A 19783-nucleotide genomic window follows, 5' to 3' on the forward strand; every position below is an offset into this window, starting at 1 on the left:
ACTGAAAAAGATCTCATTGAATAACTAGAAACATTTGCAATGTAAACCCTTTTGTCTCGTCTATAAGATGGAAAGATTAGTGTACAACTGTATACTTAACTTACTGTGTGTGCTGGAGTTTAGCTGTTAACAATCACAGCCAGGCAGCAGTACAGTAGATCACAGGGAGAGCAGGTTACATCCTCACAGCCAGGCAGCAGGTCAGTAGATCACATGGAGAGCAGGTTACAGCTTCACAGCCAGGCAGCAGGTCAGTAGATCACAGGTTACAGCTTCACAGCCAGGCAGCAGGTCAGTAGATCACAGGGAGAGCAGGTTACAGCTTCACAGCCAGGCAGCAGGTCAGTAGATCACAGGGAGAGCAGGTTACAGCTTCACAGCCAGGCAGCAGATCACAGGGAGTAGCGTTGTTGTTAGCTAGCTCACGCTCACCTGGCTGGTACTGCTTCAATTAAGGTTCCAGCTGCTCGCTGCTCCTCGTCCTCCATCAAGTCGGTGGCTTTTTTTGAAGAGGAATTTTGTCAGCTTGGGCAAACTTTCATTAAACTTCGCCTCTTCCAATTTCCTCTTTTTCTTCTGTGCGCCACTCTGAAAACGCTTCTTTGTCATTGTTCTACTGCGGCTAGATGCTGCTCTGATATAAAGCCTCTGATACGTGATACTACTGACAAGTAAACACACTTGAACTGATAACCTGACAATGCAAGTACTGATCACTGTTGTTGTGACTGCAGCAGTCAGGCACACCTGACATTAATCAGTTCATCCAATAGTGTAGGACAGGAAACCAAACTGCCCTATTCATTTCAGGAAGTAGTGGAGTTGTGCAAGTAGTCTATTGGACCCATTGGACAAAAACATTTGCATATCTCCCAACATGCATTGTTCCTTCCAAACTTTTGACCACAAAGTAATTAGTAACCACATTAAATAAGTGGTGAGTGGGAATAATCATTAGCCTATTCTTAGTTAAACATGCAGTTTTGGAACACTCAATAAAGACAAATAAAAAAATCGACTATGACTCGACACCCTAAGTGATACACACATGTTATGGGAGTGGTATATACAGTATACCCCTCACACTAATATACATTTTAGTATAGAATGGTTAGTTCCTTGCTCTGCTCTCCCCTAGAGTGCAACAGGACAAACAACCATGTCCAACCGTACAACAGAGTCAGTGATCAACACATGATTATTATTATTGTTGTTTCTTTGTGTGGGCGTTCCCTGTCTTACCATCTGTTTTGATCATGTCAGAGCTGATTGGCAGGAAGAGAGACATCTGGCAGAGGAGGAGAGGAACACTGTCAAGATGAATCCTTCAGGAGAGGTGAGAAAAAATATCACTGAGGTTGCAACACACACACACACACACACACACACACACACACACACACAGTCTCTCTGTCCTGATTCTTTCTTTGTATCTTTCTCTATGGAAACAGACAGGCACCAGTGGACCCAGACGTCATCATTGTGATCAGTGTGACAAAACATTCACAAAACTTCATCTGTTGAAGCGTCATCAGAAAGTTCACTCAGGAGAGAAGCCCTACTCCTGTCAGGAGTGTGGGCAGTCTTTCAGTCGGTCACAAAACCTAAAATCACACCAACACATCCACACTGGAGAGAAACCCTACAGCTGTGACCAATGTGGGAGCAGGTTCAGGCAGTTAAGTCACCTAACAACACACCAACGTATTCACACTGGCGCTAAACCCTACAGCTGTGACCAATGTGGGAGCAGCTTCAGTCACTTAGCTACCCTAAAAACACACCAACGCATACACACTGGAGCTAAACCCTACAGCTGTGACCAATGTGGGAGCAGCTTCAGGGAGTTAGCTAACCTAACAAGACACCAACGTATTCACACTGGAACTAAACCCTACAGCTGTGACCAATGTGGGAGCAGCTTCAGTCAGTTAGCTAACCTAACAAGACACCAACGTATTCACACTGGAACTAAACCCTACAGCTGTGACCAATGTGGGAGCAGCTTCAGTCAGTTAGGTGACCTAACAAGACACCAACGTATTCACACTGGAACTAAACCCTACAGCTGTGACCAATGTGGGAGCAGCTTCAGGCAGTTAGCTAACCTAACAAGACACCAACATATTCACACTGGAGCTAAACCCTACAGCTGTGACCAATGTGGGAGCAGCTTCAGTCAGTTAGGTGACCTAACAAGACACCAACGTATTCACACTGGAACTAAACCCTACAGCTGTGACCAATGTGGGAGCAGCTTCAGTGAGTTAGGTACCCTAACAAGACACCAACGTATTCACACTGGAGCTAAACCCTACAGCTGTGACCAATGTGGGAGCAGCTTCAGTCGGTTAGGTACCCTAACAAGACACCAACGCATACACACTGGAGCTAAACCCTACAGCTGTGACCAATGTGGGAGCAGCTTCAGGCAGTTAGGTGACCTAACAAGACACCAACGCATCCACACTGGAGCTAAACCCTACAGCTGTGACCAATGTGGGAGCAGCTTCAGTCACTTAGCTACCCTAACAACACACCAACGCATCCACACTGGAGCCAAACCCTACAGCTGTGACCAATGTGGGAGCAGCTTCAGTGAGTTAGGTGACCTAACAAGACACCAACACATTCACACTGGAGCTAAACCCTACAGCTGTGACCAATGTGGGAGCAGCTTCAGGCAGTTAGGTGACCTAACAAGACACCAACACATTCACACTGGAGCTAAACCCTACAGTTGTGACCAATGTGGGAGCAGCTTCAGGCAGTTAGGTAACCTAACATCACACCAACGCATCCACAATGGCACAGGCTACTGGTGTGTTGGCTGTAAGAGAACGTTCACTCGGTCTGATAGTCTGAAGAAACACCGCTGCATCTACCCACCTGCTGAAGAGCACCTCCACTGTCTGCCACTCAGACAGCGTTCAGACACACAACAGACAGACTGTACAATCATTTTTCAGATTTGTTTCTGTATGTGTTTTTTTCCTTGTATGTTCTGAAGTTGCTGTTGTTTACATTTTGAAGATGTATAGATGTAGATAAAATCCTGCAGTCGCAATAGAAAATAGTAATAGGATACAGATACAGCAAAGAAAAATAGAATTTAGAGGTAGGCTACTGCTTTTTACTTGTTAATGTTGTTATTGTTTTTTTTGAGTAAATTCGATTAAAGTAAGTTAAGAAAACCATTGAGTGAAGAAAAGAAAACCAATAATAATTAAAAGAACTGAACATTTTGTGGTTGAATTTCAAATAAAGGTTTTAACATAACCACTATAGACTAATGCTTCTGTCAATCAACAGGATACTCCAGGGGGTCAACAAAACCTATTGCTTTCAAAATGAGTAGCAGATGCTGATAAAGACTCAGTCAGTTATAATCTGGGGCCTGGGTATTTTGAGCTTATCCGCCTCATGCTGGCATCATACTCCCTCCCACACACACTTTGCCAGTGTTGTGTGAGTGTCGGTGGCTGTGCAGCCAAAGTGAACGTCACTTCCTGCTTCAGCACTGTACCAGAGATTTTTATCCGCCATTTACTTTCCCATAGACATTTCGTAAAATGCTTCTAAAATAGTTTTACTTGGTCAAACCAAACGGTTCAGCTATATTTAGAATCGGGGGAGACCATATAACATTTCACTCGGACCAAAACTAAAAGAAAACATCGAAAAAATATGTTTTTGAAATCCGCAATTTAGGTTTTTTTTCCGAGTGAAATGTTATGCGGTCTCTCCTGTTTCTAAATATATCTGAACCATTTGGTTTGAACAAGTAAAACTATTTTTTATAAGCATTTTAAGGAAATGTCTATGGGAAAATAAATGGTGGATGAAAATCTCTGGTACAGTGCTGAAGCAGGAAGTGACATTCCACTTTGGCTCTCTACAGTCATGGAATTCAGCCGCAAACATGAGGAATGCCGCAGATGGCGTTGCCTCTCCATGACAAGATGCAGTTCAGACATTGCCCACAAGACTTATGTGTCAAGGGTGTCAGCCAGGTATTTTTATGTGACATTATGACAGATGACAGTTTGGTCAAACGGCTAACCATCTCATCTCTATGACATCATAATTGTCACTTGACATCACAAGGTATTTCTGCTGTAGTGAACATGGCAGGAAGACAGAATGGGTAAAGTACTTCTCCACATGCTTGTTATGAATCATCTAATTCAAGGTTTGCTATCTGGAATGGTAACAGTATTCAATGCTGCATCACCTATATCAACAAGGATCGAGGAGCCTTGCTCATACATATTCACAATGTCAACAATTCTGCTTCACAATATAGTCCTTCATTATTGACCATTTGGGATAAATGAACACAGTTGGGAAACACGATGTTGCAGCAAACTCAGGCCAGCATGGGGTCAAAGGTCATACAACAAAACATGACACTTTTGATCAGCCTACATATACTCTGATTACATATACTCTGTGATTAGGACTTTCTTACTTTCACAGTTTCCACTATATAAAGCTTTTGGTCCAAGCCCTCAGCCTCCACTACACCATCTAGACAGAGCTGGATGGATGACTTTGAACAACCTCGGTTGCCAAGCATATATCGCCCTCTGCAGGCATCAAGCATATATCGCCCTCTGCAGGCATCAAGCATATATCGCTCTCTGCAGGCATTTAAGAGGCAAGACTTGTTCATGACTCAGCCTTGTTTTTTAATCCACCAGCATGTGTGTGCACAGAAAATGACTATTTCAGTTATCAAAGCAAGCTAATTATTGCTTTTTTCCCCGGGAGCCATCTACCGCCTTTCTCTACTAAATTCTCTTGAAATTGTATTAGACAAATCTGACGTAATATATACCAGAGCCATGTAGATGGAAGAGTCCCGACATCTCCATTCACTCCAATGGACCAGTTTTTTTTACTCTCAAGAGTTCCAGGAAGTAAGGTCCTGGATTAAGCAGCACTGTCGAGTTGCAGCAAAATAGACAGTTTGTGTTGTACTCTGAAAGGGTTTACCCCCCCCCCCCCCCTTGAATCAAATTGTACATTATCAGCTTTGTTTTAGCATGCAAGAAAGTAGCGCGAGACCCCTTCCTGGCTGTTCATTGGCTAATGAGTCTCGCATTTTGGTCCTCCGCTGACGCCACTCTCTCTCTAGAGGACACTAATATATACCAATAACTTATATTTATTTATTCCATTGGCATGCACAAAAAGAAATGGTTGACATAATGTTCAAAAGCTTAGGGAGGACACATTGTCCCTGTGTGAAAAGATTATTTTAAGGGTTGGAAGATTTGAAGAAAATAGTGTGGTTTTCAGGACGTTCTTCTCTTCACCCACATGTGCACATCATGTATATCAATATAACTCCAAATCCCTGTGATGAACAACCAGCCTCAAAACAGTGAGATGCACAAATTCACCCAAATCCTAGATGTCCCATGTGAAAATGTGAGATCATTATGTCCACGTCATTCATTGATTTCCGATGTGTGGCCGTGTCTTGGTAGCATATGGAGAGCACATCATGTAGGAAAGTTGTGTTAGTCAAGTGTAAAGATGGACTGTTGCAGTGCGAGTCCCAGGTCTTAGACTGGTCTGTGAAAGGTTAAAGGTCAGCTAAAGAACTGAGAACCATTGGTCAAGTCAAGTTTATTTGTATAGCACATTTCATACACAGAGGCAATTCAAAGTGCTTCACATAAAATGGATGACAGGAAAATAAAATGGACATTTACATGTAAAAGCATCACAACAAAATTTAAAAAAGAGTATAAAAAGTGCATTAAGCAACAGGCGCAGCAGTTGCAAAAAGAGCTAAAAACTTATAGAGGACTCATTGGCTTTGCATAATAGAATAAATCAATTTATCTATATTGAGTCCCCCGACATCATGACTATAAACATGACTACACACACATAAAACTCAGGTCTGGGTACGGTGTCCTCTTTTCCTCTATACTGCAGTTTGGACACCAAGCATACCCCCACTTGTACTTTGCGTCATCTGTAGCCCGTCGACAAACAGGCCGGTTTTTTTCTCTAATTGGTGATGACAGGCATAATCCCATGGACGAACAATACAGGACCATGGTCAATAACGGATACAGTTAAGGTCAATAATCGATACAGTTTTGATAGTAAACTCAACCCCCCCAACCCGCCCACCCTGCCCCCATCATTTCACTTTAAAGGACTTTATATTTTGCACTTCATAATTTGTGATTGTTTTTCTGTATTAGTTTGTCTTCCACTTGATGTGACCGCTGTGCTGCATACTTGCACTAAAATATAATACAAATTTAAAAATTTAAAAACGCAAATCAAGACTGAACAAACCCCCCCCCCCTTTTTTTCATCTATCATGTTATTTGTCTAGTATCCTAAATGTAGGCTATACCTCTCTTCCACAGAGTGGTCTGATGTGATTCTACTAACTATATCAAAAGAAAGGAGGGTAGAAAATATCGCAAATAGCCCCATTATAGCCTAAGTCTGCCATATATGGTGAGACCATGATGCCAAACTCATACTAGAAGTTATATATTGCCTCTGTGATAATAAAATGTGCACATCCTGTAAGATATGACTTCAGACTAGGGATCGTCCACTAGTATCGTCTATACTGCTGCAAACTTGAAAGAAGGAGGAGGATGAGAGAGAGAGAGAGAGAGAGAGAGAGAGAGAGAGAGAGAGAGAGAGAGAGAGAGAGAGAGAGAGAGAGAGAGAGAGAGAGAGAGAGAGAGACAGAGAGAGAGAGAGAGAACCACCACACGCTTGTGTTGAAACCAGGAAGAAGTTCAACTCTGGAGCAAATGAATAATCTCAGTAAGTAGTAGTTGACACAACTTGAACACGACATGCATAGTCATCAAACTCTTGAGCTAATTCTGCTCTCACTCAGAATGTCAAAATATAAGCGATGTGGTGTATAGTTTTTGAGATATTAACGTTTGTTTGGCACAACTCATACTGCCGCAGCTAGGCTTCCGCATTTTGTAATGTTTTTGTATACAGTACTTGTTTGTTCATCCATGTTGAAAATGTGTTCTCACCAGTGTTGGAGGTAACTCATTACAGAAGTAACATATTACATGTAATATATTACTTTTAGCAGTAACTCAGTAATATAACTTATTACTTATAGGATTTCAGTAATATTATACCAGTTACTTTGTCAGGTAACTCAAGTTCCAAATTTATTTATTTTTTAATCAAAGCACATATTTAAAAAGGTTACAATCATTTCCTAATCAAACTGTGTGTTTTTATGCAAATAACCACTATAGATGACAATAACAAAGGAAAATAATAACATTTAGAATGTTGGATTGTTTACACTGACTTCAAGGCAGTTGAAATGATTTTTTGGGATGGTTCCGGGGCGGCGATGTCATTCTGCTGTTGCTATTGTTTTGGTGAAAGTAATGCAAAAGTAGTGTAATAAGTAACGACTTACTCTACACAGACAGAACTATTGTAAAGTAACTTATTACTTTAAAATGAAAGTAACTAGTAATATGTAGTATATTACATTTTGAAAGTAACTTGCCCCACACTGGTTCTCACCATGTATAAAATACATGTACCTAAATACTTATTCAATTAGGCTATGCATGTAGTGTAATAATAATAATAATGAATGATTGTACTGACATCAAACAATACACTCACATAATTAACACAACATAAAATAAAGACAAATGTATCCTAAGGGAGACAATAGGCTAATCTAATCTAAATGAATTTGTATCTTGTAGAGTTGGATCTCAGAGGTGCCGTGGAGACAGAACTCCAGCAGCAGAAGCAACATTACTGTAAGTGTTGTGGTTTGTGCTTTATGATTTTCATCTTTTATGTGAGCACAGGCAGCAGGATCAGCCACAGTACAGTACTCTATCTTGTGGCAGGTCTAGAAATGATATTTCTAGTATACTGTTGAAGGTGACAATCTTCTAGCATGTTTTTAGCAGGCAGCAAGCTCAGACTTGGACAGATGAAGCTATGCGGAAGTGATGAAATCTGTAGTTACTCAAATGGCCATGATGTGAGGCTGGCTCCAAAAGCGAGTCAGTCCCTGTTTACCCCCATGTTAAAATGCCTGTGTTTACAACAGGATTAAACATGTTTACGGCCTGGTTTGGTGAGTTATATAACTCACTAAACGAGTGAGTTCTATAACTCACTTGTTTAGTGAGTTATATTATATATTATATTAGAGTCAAATACCGGTAGACAAAAGAAAATACTATGTTTTGGGCATGATTGACAGGTTGCCTGTCCAGTGAACTGCTTTACTACATAAGGAAGGAACACTGGTGTACAGGACTTTACGATGCATGCGTTTACACTGCCTGCATGGCAGCCCTGCGAGTAACACCATCCTCTACCCGGTTGTCAAAATTACGCAACGCAGAGTTTTTATATGCATTCAAGACCACAAATTACTTATTTACAAGAAATCACAGAATTGCCTCGCCCACAGCTTAACTAGAAGAGCATAAAGAGACCACTAACCAAAACATTGTTGTAGACAGTGACGTTTCACCTTCCGCAACTAGAGCTAAAATCAATATCTTCAAAATTAATTTGCAAGTGTTTACAAACACATCAACACATTAGTTGTTGTTGTTGTTGTTTCTTTGTGTGGGCGTTCCCTGTCTTACCGTCTGTTTTGATCATGTCAGAGCTGATTGGCAGGAAGAGAGACATCTGGCAGAGGAGGAAAGGAACACTGTCAAGATGAATCCTTCAGGAGAGGTGAGAAAACATATCACTGATGTTGCAACACACACACACACACACACACACACACACACACACACACACACACACACACACACACACACACACACACACACACACAGTCTCTGTCCTGATTCTTTCTTTGTATGTTTCTCTATGGAAACAGACAGGCACCAGTGGACCCAGACGTCATCGTTGTGATCAGTGTGACAAAACATTCACAAAACTTCATCTGTTGAAGCATCATCAGAAAGTTCACTCAGGAGAAAAGCCCTACAGCTGTGACCAATGTGGGAGCAGCTTCAGTCGGTTAGGTCACCTAACAACACACCAACGCATACAAACTGGAGCTAAACCCTACAGCTGTGACCAATGTGGGAGCAGCTTCAGTCACTTAGCTACCCTAACAACACACCAACGCATACACACTGGAGCTAAACCCTACAGCTGTGACCAATGTGGGAGCAGCTTCAGTCAGTTAAGTGCCCTAACAACACACCAACGCATACACACTGGAGCTAAACCCTACAGCTGTGACCAATGTGGGAGCAGCTTCAGTCAGTTAGGTGCCCTAACAACACACCAACGCATACACACTGGAGCTAAACCCTACAGCTGTGACCAATGTGGGAGCAGCTTCAGGCACTTAGGTGCCCTAACAACACACCAAAGCATACACACTGGAGCTAAACCCTACAGCTGTGACCAATGTGGGAGCTGCTTCAGTCAGTTAGGTGCCCTAACAACACACCAACGCATACACACTGGAGCTAAACCCTACAGCTGTGACCAATGTGGGAGCAGCTTCAGTCAGTTAGGTAACCTAACAAGACACCAACGCATACACACTGGAGCTAAACCCTACAGCTGTGACCAATGTGGGAGCAGCTTCAGGAATTTAGGTGCCCTAACAACACACCAACGCATACACACTGGAGCTAAACCCTACAGCTGTGACCAATGTGGGAGCAGCTTCAGGCACTTAGGTGCCCTAACAACACACCAACGCATACACACTGGAGCTAAACCCTACAGCTGTGACCAATGTGGGAGCAGCTTCAGGCACTTAAGTGCCCTAACAACACACCAACGCATTCACACTGGAGCAAAACCCTACAGCTGTGACCAATGTGGGAGCAGCTTCAGTCAGTTAGGTACCCTAACAACACACCAAAGCATACACACTGGAGCTAAACCCTACAGCTGTGACCAATGTGGGAGCAGCTTCAGGCAGTTAGGTAACCTAACAACACACCAACGCATCCACAATGGAACAGGCTACTGGTGTGATGGCTGTAAGAGAACGTTCACTCGGTCTGATAGTCTGAAGAAACACCGCTGCATCTAACCACCTGCTGAAGAGCACCTCCACTGTCTGCCACTCAGACAGCGTTCAGACACACAACAGACAGACTGTACAATCAGTTTTCAGATTTGTTTCTGTATGTCTGTTTTTTTCCTTGTATGTTCTGAAGTTGCTGTTGTTTAAATTTTGAAGATGTATAGATGTAGATAAAATCCTGCAGTCGCAGTAGAAAATAGTAATAGGATACAGATACAGCAAAGAAAAATTGAATATAGAGGTACTGCCTTTTACTTGTTGTTATTGTTTAAAAAAAGAAAATGTTTTTAGTAAATTCGATTAAAGTAAGTTAAGAAAACCAGTGAGTGAAGAAAATAAAACCAATAATAATTAAAAGAACTGAACATTTTGTGGTTGAATTTCAAATAAAGGTTTTAACATAACCACTATAGAGTAATGCTTCTGTTAATTAACAGCATACTCCACATAATATCATATACAGTACTGTATCATCATACAGGTAATTACATAGGCTACTGTAACTGACCAATCAGTGGCTGCACCCCTCGGTCTTGGTCTTGACTCAGTCCCCCCCCCCCCGGTCTCGGTCTCTCTTGGTCCTGACTCTTTCTCGGTTTAGGGGTTCAACAAAACCTATTACTTTCAAAATGAGTAGCAGATGCTGATAAAGACTCAGTCAGTTATAATCTGGGGCCTGGGGGATCCCTTGATGGTATTTTGAGCTTATCCACCTCATGCTGGCATCATACTCCCTCCCACACACACTTTACCAGTGTTGTGTGAGTGTCGGTGGCTGTGCTATAAAGAGCCAAAGTGAACGTCACTTCCTGCTTCAGCACTGTACCAGAGATTTTCATCCACCATTTATTTTCCCATAGACATTTCGTAAAATGCTCCTAAAATAGTTTTACTTGGTCAAACCAAACGGTTCACCTATATTTAGAATCGGGGGAGACCATATAACATTTCACTCGGACCAAAACTAAAAGAAAACATCGAAAAAAATAAAAAAATAAATCCGCAATTTACGTTTTGGTCCGAGTGAAATGTTATGCGGTCTCTCCTGTTTCTCTGAACCATTTGGTTTGTACAAGTAAAACTATTTTTATACGCATTTTAGGAAATGTCTATGGGAAAATAAATGGCGGATGAAAATCTCTGGTACAGTGCTGAAGCAGGAAGTGACGTTCCACTTTGGCTCTTTACAGTCATGGAATTCAGCCGCAAACATGAGGAATGCCGCAGATGGCGTTGCCTCTCCATGACAAGATGCAGTTCAGACATTGCCCACAAGACTTATGTGCCAAGTGTGTCAGCCAGGTATTTTTATGTGACATTATGACAGATGACAGTTTGGTCAAACGTCTAACCATCTCATCTCTATGACATCATAATTGTCACTTGACATCACAAGGTATTTCTGCTGTACTGAACATGGCAGGAAGACAGAATGGGTAAAGTACTTATCCACATGCTTGTTATGAATCATCTAATTCAAGGTTTGCTATCTGGAATGGTAACAGTATTCAATGCTGCATCATATCAACAAGGATCGAGGAGCCTTGCTCATACATATTCACAATGTAAACAATTCTGCTTCACAATATAGTCCTTCATTATTGACCATTTGGGAGAAATGAACACAGTTGGGAAACACGATGTTGCAGCAAACTCAGGCCAGCATGGGGTCAAAGGTCATACAACAAAACATGACACTTTTCATCAGCCTACATATACTCTGATTACATATACTCTGATTACATATACTCTGTGATTAGGACTTTCTTACTTTCGCAGTTTCCACTACAGTATAAAGCTTTTGGTCCAAGCCCTCAGCCTCCACTACACCATCTAGACAGAGCTGGATGACTTTGAACAACTTAGGTTGCCAAGCATATATCGCCCTCTGCAGGCATCAAGCATATATCGCCCTCTGCAGGCATTTAAGAAGCATATATCGCCCTCTGCAGGCATCAAGCATATATCGCCCTCTGCAGGCATATATCGCCCTCTGCAGGCATCAAGCATATATTGCCCTCTGCAGGCATTTAAGAAGCATATATCGCCCTCTGCAGGCATTTAAGAAGCATATATCGCCCTCTGCAGGCATTTAAGAAGCATATATCGCCCTCTGCAGACATCAAGCATATATCGCCCTCTGCAGGCATATATCACCCTCTGCAGGCATTTAAGAAGCATATATCGCCCTCTGTAGGCATCAAGCATATATCGCCCTCTGCAGGCATATATCGCCCTCTGCAGGCATCAAGCATATATTGCCCTCTGCAGGCATTTAAGAAGCATATATCGCCCTCTGCAGGCATTTAAGAAGCATATATCGCCCTCTGCAGGCATTTAAGAAGCATATATCGCCCTCTGCAGACATCAAGCATATATCGCCCTCTGCAGGCATATATCACCCTCTGCAGGCATTTAAGAGGCATATATCGCCCTCTGCAGGCATATATCGCCCTCTGCAGGCATCAAGCATATATCGCCCTCTGCAGGCATCAAGCATATATCGCCCTCTGCAGGCATATATATCGCCCTCTGCAGGCATTTAAGAGGCATATATCGCCCTCTGCAGGCATATATCGCCCTCTGCAGGCATCAAGCATATATCGCCCTCTGCAGACATCAAGCATATATCGCCCTCTGCAGGCATATATCACCCTCTGCAGGCATTTAAGAGGCATATATCGCCCCCTGCAGGCATATATCGCCCTCTGCAGGCATATATCGCCCTCTGCAGGCATATATCACCTGTGAGTGCCATTTAACCACGTATTATGCATGCTAATATTTGATTCATAATAGTTAGTTTTTGTTCTAATTAAATGCTATGTTCAAGAGTAATTTACTCTAGTTGTAATGTCATATGCCTATTACAGTTATTATTTGCGACAGTGGGTGGCACTGTGGGGCTGTTTTGTTGCGCATGGGCAGAGGGGGTGAGGAGCCATGTGCTCAGACAAGCCAGAACAGCAGGAAATCTGCAGCAGATAACATCGCAACAAGTTTTTGACCATGTAGACCATGTAGAACGTGTAGACTGATTTAGAGTAACCATACGTGTTTATTTACTTTTTGTAGAATATATTTTTGTGGTAATGGACCATACTTGCAACTGAAAATAAATGTTCATGTTCAACGTTTCTCTGCCTGGACTTGTAATTACACTTGGGTTTTTGCAAGAAAAGTGGATTTTAAGAACACGAGTCAAAACAAGATTCTCTGCAGATTAGGTGGCCTAGGAATGTGGAAACAAGAAAACGGCCACCATATCACCCTCTGCAGGTATTTAAGAGGCAAGACTTGTTCATGACTCAGCCTTGTTTTTTAATCCACCAGCATGTGTGTGCACAGAAAAGGACTATTTCAGTTATCAAAGCAAGCTAATTATTGCTTTTTCCCCGGTAGCCATCTACCGCCTTTCTCTACTAAATTCTCTTGAAATTGTATTAGACAAATCTGATGTAATATATATAATATACCAGAGCCATGTAGATAGAAGAGTCCCAACATCTCCATTCACTCCAATGGACCAGTTTTTTACTCTCAAGAGTTCCAGGAAGTAAGGTCCTGGATAAGGCAGCACTGTCGAGTTGCAGCAAAATAGACAGTTTGTGTTGTACTCTGAAAGGGGTTTTCCCCCCTTGAATCAAATTGTACATTATCAGCTTTGTTTTAGCATGCAAGAAAGTAGCGCGAGACCCCTTCCTGGCTGTTCATTGGCTAATGAGTCTCGCATTTTGGTCCTCCGCTGACGCCAATCTCTCTCTAAGGACACTAATATATACCAATAATTTATATTTATTTATTCCATTGACATGCACAAAAAGAAATGGTTGACATAATGTTCAAAAGCTTAGGGACACATGGTCCCTGTGTGAAAAGATTATTTTAAGGTTTGGAAGATTTGAAGAAAGAAGTGTGGTTTTCAGGACTTTCTTCTCTTCACCCACATGTGCACATCATGTATATCGATATAACTCCAAATCCCTGTGATGAACAACCAGCCTCAAAACAGTGAGATGCACAAATTCACCCAAATCCTAGATGTCCCATGTGAAAATGTGAGATCATTATGTCCACGTCATTCATTGATTTCCGATGTGTGGCCGTGTCTTGGTAGCATATGGAGAGCACATCATGTAGGAAAGTTGTGTTAGTCAAGTGTAAAGATGGACTGTTGCAGTGCGTGTCCCAGGTCTTAGACTGGTCTGTGAAAGGTTAAAGGTCAGCTAAAGAACTGAGAACCATTGGTGATGACAGGCATAATCCCATGGACGAACAATACGGGACCATGGTCAATAATGGATACAGTTAAGGTCAATAATGGATACAGTTTTGATAGTAAAAGACTAGAGGTCAGTAGTGACCACAGGAGTTAGCCCGTGGATGAGCAGCGTAGGTCCCAGGTCTCGACTCAGCAGGTCCAGCTGGTGCAGGTAGGCCAGGTAACGCCTTGTGTCTGCTGGTGGGCGGGGCAATACAGGAACCACACATCGGGGGGCGGAGCTCCGTGCTGGCGAATCAGATTGTTGACAGCACAGATATATTGATCCGTCAGCTGCGCAGCATTGTTGGTGAACCTCTGTATACTCTGGTCCTGCTGCTTCTCAGCCTCCTCTTCATCCCAGTCCCTCTCCTCATCCTCTCCAGCTTGTAGAGCTGCAACGATTCATCGGTTAGTCCAGTGGTTCACAACCTTTGTTTGTCTTATGTACCAGGTCAAAGGTCTCTGAGGTCTATAGTGCTTTTCTACACCTCCACCGTCGAGTCCACCCTCACCTCCTCCATCTCCAGACTGCAGCGCATCATCCACCGTGCTGAAAAGGTGGTCGGATGCAGCCTGCCATCGCTTCAGGACCTGTCCTACACACTGCTAGGATGCTGAAGCGGTGTCAGAAAGTCATGGCCGACCCCTCCCACCCAGGTCATAAACTCTTTAAGGCTCTCCCCCTTGGCATGAGACTGAGGTCTGGTGGTACTAAAACCTCTCATCACATGGACAGCTTCTACCCAACTGCCATCTGTCTCTTCAACGACACCTGAAAGCTCCACAAAGGACTTTATCACTCCCTCCCCCCAACCTGCCCACCCTGCCTCCATCATGTCACTTTAAAGGACTTTATATTTTGCACTTCATAATTTGTGATTGTTTTTCTGTATTAGTTTGTCTTCCACTTGATGTGACCGCTGTGCTGCATACTTGCACTAAAATATAATACAAATTAAAAAATTAAAAAAATTAAAAAACCTAAATCAAGACCGAACAACCCCCCCCCCCTTTTTTTTTATCATGTTATTTGTCTAGTAACCTAAATGTAGGCTATACCTCTCTCCCACAGAGTGGTCTGATGTGATTCTACTAACTATATCAAAAGAAAGGAGGGTAGAAAATATTGCAAATAGCCCAAATATAGCCTAAGTACAGTCTGCCATATATGGTGAGACCATGACGCCAAACTCATACTAGAAGTTTCATATTGCCTCTCTGATAATATACTGCTGCAAACTTGAAAGAAGAAGGATGATGAGAGAGAGAGAGAGAGAGAGAGAGAGAGAGAGAGAGAGACAGTGAGAGAGAGAGAGAGAGAGAGAGAGAGAGAGAGAGAGAGAGAGAGAGAGAGAGAGAGAGAGAGAGAGGGGACATTGTGTTGAAACCAGGAAGAAGTTCAACCACACGCTTGTTTTGAAACCAGGAAGAAGTTCAACTCTGGAGCGAATGAATAATCTCAGTAAGTAGTAGTTGACACAACTTTAACACGACATGCATAGTCATCAAACTCTTGAGCTAATTCTGCTCTCACTCAGAATGTAAAAATAGAAGCGATGTGGTGTATAGTTTTTGAGATATTAACGTTTGTTTGGCACAACTCATACTGCCGCGGGGTTCCGCATTTTGTAATGTTTTTGTATACAGTACTTGTTTGTTCATCCATGTTGAAAATGTGTTCTCATCAGTGTTGGAGGTAACTCATTACAGAAGTAACATATTACATGTAATATATTACTTTTAGCAGTAACTCAGTAATATCACTTATTACTTATAGGATTTCAGTAATATTATACCAGTTACTTTGTCAAGTAACTCAAGTTACAAATTGTACCACTATAGATGACAATAACAAAGGAAAATAATAACATTTAGAATGTTGGATTGTTTACACTGACTTCAAGGCGGTTGAAATGATTTTTCGGGATGGTTCCTGGCCAGCAATGTCATTCTGCTGCTGCTGTTGTTTTGGTAAAAGTAATGCAAAAGTAGTGTAATAAGTAACGAGTTACTCTACACAGACAGTACTATTGTAAAGTAACTTATTACTTTCAAATGAAAGTAACTAGTAATATGTAGTATATTACATTTTGAACATAACTTGCCCAACACTGGTTCTCACCATGTATAAAATACATGTACCTAAATACTTATTAAATTAGGCTATGAATGTAGTGTAATAATAATAATAATAATAATAATGAATGATTGTACTGACATCAAACAATACACTCACATAATTAACACAACATAAAATAAAGACAAATGTATCCTAAGGGAGACAATAGGCTAATCTAATCTAAATGAATCTGTATCTTGTAGAGTTGGATCTCAGAGGTGCCGTGGAGACAGAACTCCAGCAGCAGAAGCAACGTTACTGTAAGTGTTGTGGTTTGTGCTTTATGATTTTCATCTTTTATGTGAGCACAGGCAGCAGGATCAGCCACAGTACAGTACTCTATCTTGTGGCAGGTCTAGAAATGATATTTCTAGTATCCTGTTGAAGGTGACAATCTTCTAGCATGTTTTTAGCAGGCAGCAAGCTCAGACTTGGACAGATGAAGCTATGCGGAAGTGATGAAATCTGTAGGTACTCAAATGGCCATGATGTGAGGCTGGCTCCAAAAGCGAGTCAGTCCCTGTTCACCCCCATGTTCAAATGCCTGTCTTTACAACAGGATTAAACATGTTTACAGCCTGGTTCAAAACACAGTTTTGGTGAGTTATATAACTCACTAAACGAGTGAGTTCTATAACTCACTCGTTTAGTGAGTTATATTATATATTATATTAGAGTCAAATACCGGTAGACGAAAGAAAATACTATGTTTTGGGCATGATTGACAGGTTGCCTGTTCAGTGAACTGCTTTACTACATAAGGAAGGAACACTGGTGTACAGGACTTTACGATGCATGCGTTTACACTGCCTGCATGGCAGCCCTGCGAGCAGTGGCGGTTCTAGACATCTGGAGGCTCCAGGTGAAGATCAATGTGTGAGCCCCCCCCCCCCCCTATTTTTGTTTGTTGCTTAAAGCTCGTGAACAAAAACTACTTGGGGGCAGCTCTTTTCAGCCCCAGAACTAGAGGACACATAAATAAGAACTCTTACTGTTCTACCTGAAGAACTTGACCAGAATAGTCACCAGAATAACCAGTCAGTTAGAAGAAGACAATGTGGCAATAGTAATATACTGTAAGTATATAGCCTTTAATTAATATCAAATGCTCACAGATCACACCACACACTCAGATGATCACCACATCACAGCCACAGGCAGTCAGGTCATCATGATGATGTTGGGATGTTGGAACAACCTGGAGAGAGACATTGGAAGAGAGACATTGGAAGAGAGAGAAGAGAAGGGGACAAGTAAATAACTTAAGGAGGAGAGAGATAACTTCCACTGAAAAAGATCTCATTGAAAAACTAGAAACATTTGCAATGTAAACCCTTTTGTCTCGTCTATAGACGGTTTTAACTTGACAACAAAAACATTCTAAATTGAACCCCCGCTCACTTCCTGTTGCAGTGTTTGCTATGGACATAAAAGAAAAAAAAACATTCAAGTGCAGGACTGACCATTCCGTGAAAACCGTCTATACAGCTGAGCAGCGAAAACAAAAGTAACTTTGTCGAGTGAATATTTCTGCAGTTTGCCGAATGCTGAGAAAAAGGAAGTGCTGTGGGGTTGAGCTCTGGTGAAAACCGTCTATAAGATGGAAAGATTAGTGTACAACTGTATACTTAACTTACTGTGTGTGCTGGAATTTAGCTGTTAACAATCACAGCCAGGCAGCAGGTCAGTAGATCACAGGGAGAGCAGGTTACAGCTTCACAGCCAGGCAGCAGGTCAGTAGATCACAGGGAGTAGCGTTGTTGTTAGCTAGCTCACGCTCACCTGGTACTGCTTCAATTAAGGTTCCAGCTGCTCGCTGCTCCTCGTCCTCCATCAAGTCGGTGGCTTTTTTTGAAGAAGAATTTTGTCAGCTTGGGCAAACTTTCATTAAACTTCGCCTCTTCCAATTTCCTCTTTTTCTTCTGTGCGCCACTCTGAAAACGCTTCTTTGTCATTGTTCTACTGCGGCTAGATGCTGCTCTGATATTAAGCCTCTGATACGTGATACTACTGACAAGTAAACACACTTTAACTGATAACCTGACAATGCAAGTACTGATCACTGTTGTTGTGACTGCAGCAGTCAGGCACACCTGACATTAATCAGTTCATCCAATAGTGTAGGACAGGAAACCAAACTGCCCTATTCATTTCAGGAAGTAGTGGAGTTGTGCAAGTAGTCTATTGGACCCATTGGACAAAAACATTTGCATATCTCCCAACATGCATTGTTCCTTCCAAACTTTTGACCACAAAGTAATTAGTAACCACATTAAATAAGTGGTGAGTGGGAATAATCATTAGCCTATTCTTAGTTAAACATGCAGTTTTGGAACACTCAATAAAGACAAATAAAAAAATCGACTATGACTCGACACCCTAAGTGATACACACATGTTATGGGAGTGGTATATACAGTATACCCCTCACACTAATATCCATTTTAGTATAGAATGGTTAGTTCCTTGCTCTGCTCTCCCCTAGAGTGCAACAGGACAAACAACCATGTCCAACCGTACAACAGTCAGTGATCAACACATGATTATTATTATTGTTGTTTCTTTGTGTGGGCGTTCCCTGTCTTACCATCTGTTTTGATCATGTCAGAGCTGATTGGCAGGAAGAGAGACATCTGGCAGAGGAGGAGAGGAACACTGTCAAGATGAATCCTTCAGGAGAGGTGAGAAAACATATCACTGAGGTTGCAACACACACACACACACACACACACACACACACACACACACACACACAAACACACACACACACAGTCTCTCTGTCCTGATTCTTTCTTTGTATCTTTCTCTATGGAAACAGACAGGCACCAGTGGACCCAGACGTCATCGTTGTGATCAGTGTGACAAAACATTCACAAAACTTCATCTGTTGAAGCGTCATCAGAAAGTTCACTCAGGAGAGAAGCCCTACTCCTGTCAGGAGTGTGGGCAGTCTTTCAGTCGGTCACAAAACCTAAAATCACACCAACACATCCACACTGGAGAGAAACCCTACAGCTGTGACCAATGTGGGAGCAGGTTCAGGCAGTTAAGTCACCTAACAACACACCAACGTATTCACACTGGCGCTAAACCCTACAGCTGTGACCAATGTGGGAGCAGCTTCAGTCACTTAGCTACCCTAAAAACACACCAACGCATACACACTGGAGCTAAACCCTACAGCTGTGACCAATGTGGGAGCAGCTTCAGGGAGTTAGCTAACCTAACAAGACACCAACGTATTCACACTGGAACTAAACCCTACAGCTGTGACCAATGTGGGAGCAGCTTCAGTCAGTTAGCTAACCTAACAAGACACCAACGTATTC

At 42.1% G+C, this 19783-nt stretch overlaps 1 protein-coding gene and 1 long non-coding RNA gene across 2 annotated transcripts; one reads left to right on the forward strand and one right to left on the reverse strand.

Annotated features, from left to right (window-relative positions):
* Positions 1-204: 204 nt before the first annotated feature.
* Positions 205-18165, reverse strand: LOC310797286. Its single transcript, XR_014553726.1, has 3 exons — positions 18093-18165; positions 17569-17653; positions 205-372 (listed from the first exon to the last, which is right to left on the reverse strand). It is a non-coding gene; the product is annotated as an uncharacterized lncRNA (long non-coding RNA).
* Positions 6767-10452, forward strand: LOC310797281 (uncharacterized protein). The gene is made up of 4 exons (XM_083659642.1): positions 6767-6813; positions 7746-7802; positions 8673-8745; positions 8897-10452. Exons 3-4 carry the CDS (start codon positions 8728-8730, stop codon positions 10076-10078), a joined length of 1200 nt encoding a protein of 399 aa, XP_083515768.1. The 5' UTR covers positions 6767-6813; positions 7746-7802; positions 8673-8727; the 3' UTR covers positions 10079-10452.
* Positions 18166-19783: the final 1618 nt, after the last annotated feature.

This window comes from Poromitra crassiceps, assembly GCF_964638095.1.
Source record: "Poromitra crassiceps genome assembly, chromosome: 23".
NCBI classification, from domain to species: domain Eukaryota; kingdom Metazoa; phylum Chordata; class Actinopteri; order Beryciformes; family Melamphaidae; genus Poromitra; species Poromitra crassiceps.